Source organism: Condylura cristata, unplaced genomic scaffold, assembly GCF_000260355.1.
Source record: "Condylura cristata isolate star-nosed mole 26May11 unplaced genomic scaffold, ConCri1.0 scaffold00013, whole genome shotgun sequence".
In the NCBI taxonomy this organism is placed as follows: Eukaryota; Metazoa; Chordata; class Mammalia; order Eulipotyphla; family Talpidae; genus Condylura; species Condylura cristata.
The window spans coordinates 23,151,918-23,159,593 of record NW_004567114.1 but is presented as its reverse complement, the minus strand read 5'-3'; the positions used below and the strand labels follow the sequence as shown (position 1 = coordinate 23,159,593).

The window sequence follows — 7,676 nt, the reverse complement described above, 5'->3', positions numbered from 1 at the left end:
GCAGATGCCTCAGAACCAACTAGATTTTAGCTTTCGACGCGTGGGTCACTGTCCTTCGCAGAGGATTGGAGAGACGGCAGCAGTTTTTGCAGTCATTCATTTTAAGTGGGTGTACTTTGAAACACAGGTGGCGTGGGCTTCACTTAAAGTCCACCAAGGTGGCCCGGCATCCCGAGGAAAACGTCCTTCAAGAAGCTGAACGCTGGCTCCCTGGTGCATTTATATCATCACCGAGTGGAAAGCCTGGGCCGAGCAGTTTGGCTCAAGTCCCGTTTCCAGGGAAACATTTACTAGAGCGCTACTCTGATGCGCGAGGAAGAGAGGGCTTTAGAGGGGGTTACACCCCTCCCGTCCTCACAGCTGAGGCGGTGGCGGCTTCTCCCGCAGGGCCGGGCGAGGCCTGCACGCGGCCAGCTTGGTGGTCGGCGCGGTCACCTGCTGCCGCCTCTCAGTGGACAGGGGCGCAGGGAGTGGTCTGGTTCCAGAACAGTGATGGTTTCCCGTCTCCTTTCCAGTCCAGAGAGCCTCGTTCCTTGCTGCTAGTGATGAAAGCCCTCGGCCCTTGAGCGCGGCATCCAACGGTGACCAGCTGGAGGAGCAGGCCCTGGCCCAGATGAAGTCTTACAGCAGGTCGGTCACCCCCTGGCAAGGGCGCCACTCTACCACGCGTCACCTCCCGGTGACAGCAGACGGGGGGCCGAGGCGATGGAGGCCCCTGGATTAGCTGAATGAAGCTCGGCGCTGCGGGCCAGACACTGCACATACTAGCTAGAACTCTGTAACTCAGCATTGGCGACAATTAAACCTCTCGGTAACTTAAAGTCGTAATTACGAATATTCATTCTTTTAATGCCTTCATACATGTATGCCCTCAGGACTTACTCGGTAAGGAAAACCACTCATTTGCACGAAGACTGCCCCGATTCCTTGCATCCATCCTTGATCTGGTTCTTGAGTCCTTTCCCAGCCGTCAGTTGGTTATGTTGGTAAAGTGCCTGGGTCTGAGCTGCTTCAGCTCTCTGCTGGAGAACTGGGTCACCAGGATAGTTTAGATTATATGTAAAAGAAAAAGTAAATAAGCAATAATGGGGACCAGGGGATTTTTTTTTTTTTTTTAATTCTTTAAAAGCCCAGACTTCACTTCTGTTTAGCTGTGCAGAGACTGACTTTTCCATTTCCCCTTAGTTTCAAACAATGAGGTTGTTGGACAAAGGAGTGCTACCCAGCACGTGAGAGCGACCAGTAGTCCGCTCAGGGCCAGAGCCCTCCTGGATACAGAATTTTAAGAATTTGAAATCTCTTCCCTTAAAACTGTTTAAGAGTGATTAGAATCCAGGTGTCTGTAAAACTTAGAGACAGTAGGGGAGGATGGTATAGATGGCACAGCTGTCCTGTGGACTCAGCGCGAGGACTTCCCTCCGCGTGGCGGGTCGTTTGTTGTGAAGCTCAGAGAGGCTAGGTGAGCGCGCTCCGTGTGCCTTCCTAGAATGGGGCCTCCAGCACAGAAACACGTCTGCGTGAGCAAACGCTGCTTTCCCGAAAGGAGTCTGAAAGCACCTCCTAGCAGACTCATGAGGTGAGGGTGGTGATTGGCTCTTGGTTCCGGAGAGATTAACAGATGCAAATGGAATTAACTGTTTTTAAAAATCATCAGTGCACACATAGACAATTCATTCTGAACACCTTCAGGTGGCAAAGAAGGCTAGTGAGAGCCACTCCCGTCGTGACAGCTACAGCGGCTGCGTCAGCCCTGCCAGGAGCTGGGACCCTGGGCCGGGCCTGTGGAGGACTCTGGCCCGCAGCCTCGGTGTCTGTTGGGCCTTTCTGTGCAGTGGTCGTAGATTGCCATTGCCACCTCCCTTTTGATGGAGCCAAGTCAGCCTGTGACAGGCCACCCGCTGTGGGCTTTGCCTTGTGGGCGTGTAGATGTAAAGTTAGCAGGAGACAAAGCAAAGCTTGTCTTTCATCTTTAATTTTTAAAGACTGAAAATTCAGTCGCTTCCTCTTCCCCTCTGACTTCTGGAAAGAGGAGCGGCCTGCCATCCCGGGAAGCCAGACGATGCTCAGCTGTGTCACTCCAGTGGTGTGTGAGAACTCTCCGGAACTGTCCCGCTGGTGGGAGAGAATGGAGGGACGCGATGAGCAGGTCCTTCGTGCCCAAGGCCTGGAGGTGGGCACTGCGTGCCCGCCCTCTGTCCCGGGTTGCCTGCTTGTCCTCTAGCTCCCGTGTTATGCCACTACCAGGGCAACATTAGCACTTCACATGAGAGCAGATGAGAATGTGGGCCTGTAGCCCGCTAGCACAGCAACAAAGTAACAGAGCGCTTTAGTCATTAAACTGAAAAACTTCCGAAACATGCGATTTTTTTAAAGATTTTAAGCTATGTAGATTAGCTTTTAAGACGTGAACGTGATGATTTAGATGCCACTGGATGAGTAGACACAGACGCTTGGGGGACTGAGACCGGCCTTATCTCAACTGCTCAAGAAAGAGCCAGCCTGGGTTCTCGCCCCAGCTACATGCACGCACACGAGACGCTCTCCTCCTCCTAAAGTCCACCTGAGATAGGACTCGCGATGCTGCTGGACACTTGTGTCTGCCAAAGAAGCACCTCTGTGCTGCCAAAGAAACCATTTTTGCTCATTGTCCTATATTCTTTTATGTGAAGATGCGGCAGCGCCTTCAACAAAGGAAGCTATTGATTGGCTGTAGCGCAAGCTTATTACTGCCTTTTGTTGCAATTATCTTTTTTTTTTTAAGTGAAAATGCACATCGGGTGGCCAGACTGAGTAATTTGTCATTGAAAACCACATTATAAATGCAGCTACTTCATTTTTTTAAAATGCCAAGTAAATCCAGCCATGGAGGCCCCTGCCAACATGGTCTTTTTTCTCATTCCCAGCAGTAAAGATTCCTCTCCCACTCTGGCTTCTAAAGTGGACCGACTGGAAGGTATGCTGAAGATGCTTCGGGAAGATTTGAAGAAGGTAAACTCATAGCCTCAAGACAAATTGCCCAGTTGGTGCAAACTGCCCTGGAACTGTATGAGCCCTTGTTAAGCCGTGTTAGTACAGTAAGATGTGGGTGCTTTCCCTGCTCTTGGGGCACACACTTTCAGGGGGCTGCCGGAGCTCACTTCCCACTGACCACGTAGTGCAAGAAGGCCCTCACTGCCACACGCACGGAAGACATGGCGCCCTGTGGCGACAGCCTTTGGACCTTGGCCAGCCGCCCCACCCCTTGTCTAGTCCAGATGGACCTGTCTTCACGGGTAGTACGCTTGCACACCCAGAGGTCTGAGTCTTGGTGGGTTTCTTGAAATGGATGTGACTGTTCTAAACAGCAGCCACCAAAACAGGTCTAAAATTGGAGATGGTCCTTATTAACAAAATAGTAAAATGCACAGCAGGACATTGACTTTCCCACGGACACCTGTAGTGAACCTTTGGGAATGCCAGGCCTGGGTCAGCTAGACTAGCTCACGCCCTGCACCAGGCCACGCACACCTGTGTAGTGGAGTGAAGAATGGAAATGGGCCAGGGGTCAGTCAGATGGCTACCTGAGGGCTGAGGACCCCCCGCCTTAGTTCTTTTCTGCTCTGCTCTACCTCCCAGGAAAAGGAAGACAAAGCCCACCTTCAGGCCGAAGTTCAGCACCTGCGCGAGGACAACCTGAGGCTGCAAGAAGAGTCCCAGAATGCCTCTGACAAGCTGAAGAAATTCACAGAATGGGTCTTCAATACCATAGACATGAGTTAGGGGAGGCTAGGTGGCCAGGAGGGGGTGCCCTCCCGTGCGAGTCTGGAAGCCCCTGGTCATGCCATTGAACGATTCTCCGAGTGCCCTCCCTGTGCCCTCCTTTGCCCTCCTTCAGGGAGGCACAACACAGTTGCAGATAACAATCATTATCTGCCTTTTGTAGAAAAGAAAACAAAAAAAAGTCAATAAAAATTTTAAAAAGTAAAATAAAAGTTTAACTGCTAAAATGTGAATGTCTTTATTTTTTTGCACAATTATCTTTATCTGTTATGTATTTAAAAAGAAACTGGGCCAGGGACCAGGGCCTCCCAGGCCCATGTGCCACTTTCTTACCTACTTCAGGTAACCCCAGCTTTCCCTCCTCATGCCAACAAATGTCATTATTCTAGGAATATAAAGTTTTTTAAAACTTTCTTTGGGGACGGGGAGGGTTCTTCCTCACTACTCCATTCCTAAAATGCCTGGAGAGGGAGGTGCTGAAAATGCCCGCCTCCCTTGAATGAGTTGTGCATGAGCTAGCGCTGTCTGTGTCCATCTACAGCCAAGACCTGCAGGACCGGGGTTACCCGTAGGGAGTGACCCCGAGCGAGGCGGAGTCTGTGCCTGCAGCCACGCTCCAGCTGTCCTCCCGCCCGCCCCGGGGAGACTGGCCCAGAGCTGAAGCCTGTCTTATTTCCTAAGCCCCACTAACTTGAAATCAGCCTCTCCACATTCATTGATATCAGAATTCTGCTAAACTAAAATCTTATTTGTACACATTTTGGTCAAAAGGACAGTTAAAAATAGAACAAATTAGGGTTTGTTAGCTGCTCAAAATTAACTATTATAAACAAATCAGTCCTTCTCTCCAAAGCAAGAATTCACCAGTATTGTAGCTAAAAGTAAATGTTGAATTGTGAATGTTATTACTTGCTTCGGAGCAATGACTATAACTAGAACGGGCTGTTGGTCCTGCATGTCCCAGTGTGCACCTGACGCACGGCATTTTCTGCATCTCTGTGTGGCCAGCCACAGGTGTCTGCTGCAGAAGTGATTGGGTGCTCTTTTTTTCCTAGTCTAGTGAGGCTGCTGCCTTGGACCCTGGGCCTTTGTTCCAAGGCCCTCAGTCCTGCAGAGCAGAGACACTGGCCCACTGGTGTTGAGAGCACCCAGGGGAGTCCCTGGCAGCCTTGTTTCTCACCTTCATAATCACCTCTAACCTGGTCCCTGATCCCCTCTGTGGCAACTCTGATCTAAGGGAACATGGAGAAATCTAGTGACAGCTGCTCAGAAGTTCCCTGTCCCAAGTCATCACAACTCGTTCCTCTCTCCATCCCTGAAAGACATGGGGATGATTTTCCTCTCTCCTCCCCATCTCTTACCTCCATCACCAAACTTTTATGCTACAGTTTCATTCATGATTGTGATTTCTCCATGGGATTTTTTTTTTCCTGGTGACATTCCTATCATGGAAATAGGAAGATTTCGGAGTGCTTTGTAAGGGTCTCCACTGTCTGGCTCTTCTCTCTGACTTGTATGAAGGAGATTGTACATGGCCCAATGTCTCTTTGTAAATGAGAACTCTGCTAACATCCGAGCATTCTGAAGTCTTGCTTGTCCATCTGAGTTTAGTTTTTATTTTGTTTTACTTTTGTTGGGGACTTGGGGCAAGCTATTTATTAGGTTTTGCAACAGAGTTCTTGTTTGAAGCCTTTAAAGACTACTTGTAAAATTCAAACAATAAAATTCATTTTAAATGCTCTTTTAAAATGCTTTTGTGTTATTGCTTGAGGGTCTCTGCTTTGAAAGCCCACCTCCCTGGTAGCCACCAGGCCCTGCTCATATAAAGGTGACTCATGAACATTTCTGTCCCTTTTAGAATTTGAATAAGCGCTTTTACTCGGTCCACATGTCCATAGAGAATTCCTGTGCTTCTCTGCTTATGATTTAATATTCTCAGAGTTCTTTATAATTAGTTCCCCCTTCATTATCCATGTGTGGATTTTCCATAACATTTTCATTCCCCGAGACCAACACATTTTTGGACTTCTCTACTGCATCTCTCAATGTTATATGTTGTGTGCTTGGGTAATACAAATGCCTGTTAATATTAGGCTGTGCAAAATATAATTAGAAAAGTTAATCTACTGAAAAAAAATCATAATGCATTCCAAAACCAAATAGGTCCAAATTTTTTGTATCTGCCACATCACTGTTCTTGTCCAGTGGTGCAGCTAATTGAGAGCTGACAGTAGAGTTTCTTCCCCTTATTTGCTTCAACAATTCTATAAATTCTAGAATTACAAGACAGGGTAACACGGTATGCCACCAGGTACTCTGATTAACAAGCTAAAGAGGTCTGTTTAGACCATGACTCTTACCTGGTTTGAACAGCTTGCATAATTTCTGAACCACTTGCCTCGTGGATTGGAAGGTGCTGGGAAAGGGTGCTGTCGGCCTTGCTTGGTGTAGGGCCTTCATCAGTCAGCTGACCGGAGGGACTAGTGGGTTGTGCTCCATCTCTGCTGTGGGTGATAAACAGATTGGGTTGGATTACATTTTTTTTTCCATTTATTTATTGAAATAGCACTGCATTATAAGTTTTAGGTGTATATCAAAAACCAATGTCTGCATAATACTAAAAGCTCACTGAAAGTCCAGTTCTGTCCTTTAGCATACACTGAACCCCTTTTACTTGACTGACCTGTCCCCTCCTCTCTTCGGGTGGCTACTAATTTGGTCTCGTAGTCTACAATTTTGTTTCGTTTAGTTTGCTTTTTCTCTATCACATATGAATAAAATCATACAGTGCTTATTATTATTCCCTTTTAGAGACAAAAGTGATAGCCCAAGAGCCAAGGAAACATGCCAGCAAGCTTAAGCCTTTTGCTGCTAATCAAATCGTACAGTGATGGCTTAAACACATTACAATGTCATGTATAATGTTGCAGCAATTTTGGTGCTTCTTCCCAGAATGAGTGAAATTGAGATGGAAGAACAAGATAGCAGGCACGCATTGGTCAAAAACATGTAGCCAGTAACAACTTGAACCTTATTATACATGAACTGTGTAATTTTAAAAGAATGATACCACAGTAATTCTAGCTATCTTTTCCCTATATGAGTTATGCCACGAATAGCCATTTATAAGCAATCATCATACTCTGCTAGAAAGGGCATTTGGCATAGACTAAGGCTCAAAACCCGTCCAATACATAGCAGCTGTGATTTTAGGTAAATAACTTGATCTCGCTGAGTTTGGTTTCGCAGCTTGTAAAATAGTAACAGCTTCATATATTTTAAGAATTAAGTGAGATTTGAGAGATTTACTGTAATACCTATCAAAACACTAATGACATTTTTTAAGGAAACAGAACAAACAATTATCAAATTTATATGGGCCCCTAATAGCCAAAACAATCTTGAGAGAAAAGAAAAATGGAAGCATCAAACTTCCAGGCACCAAACAATATTATATAATAACAGTAATCAAAGCAGTATGGTACTCAAACAGAAATACAAAGTCAGACCAATGGAACAGAGTTAAAAGCCCAGAGATAAGTTCACATAAATATGGACAGCAGATTTTCAATAAAGGAATTATCTTTTCATTCCGTGTAGAAAAGATAGCATTTTTAACAAGTGGTGCTGAGAAACCTGGATAAACACATGCAAAAAAATAAAGACCCATATAACTCAAAATGGATTATAGATTTGGGCATAAGAATCAAAAGCAAAGTCTCAAAGGAAGATATAGGAGACACACTAGAAAACATCGACCACAAAGCTGTACTTAGGAATACAACCCCAATAGCAAGGGCAAAAAAGCAAAACTAAACAAGTGGGATTATTATCTCAAAAGAGTTTGTTCCTCAAAAAAAAAAAATCACAAAGGCAAGGAAACCTATAGAATGAAAAAAAAAGGTTGCATACCATTC

At 46.1% G+C, this 7,676-nt stretch overlaps 1 protein-coding gene across 5 annotated transcripts in view; it reads left to right on the top strand.

Annotated features, from left to right (window-relative positions):
- Window positions 1-5,492, top strand: part of SIPA1L1 (signal-induced proliferation-associated 1 like 1) — a 320,552-nt gene extending 315,060 nt beyond the window's left edge. For 3 of the 5 annotated variants that reach the window (XM_012724496.1, XM_012724497.1, XM_004681723.2), the window contains 3 exons: window positions 516-630; window positions 2,904-2,988; window positions 3,616-3,986. In XM_012724496.1, the coding sequence (XP_012579950.1) occupies window positions 516-630; window positions 2,904-2,988; window positions 3,616-3,759 (344 nt within the window). In that variant the 3' untranslated portion in view covers window positions 3,760-3,986. Of the gene's footprint in view, window positions 1-515; window positions 631-2,903; window positions 2,989-3,615 lie in introns of all 5 variants that reach the window. The other 2 variants (XM_012724498.1, XM_004681724.2) reach the window with 2 other exon arrangements.
- Window positions 5,493-7,676: the final 2,184 nt, after the last annotated feature.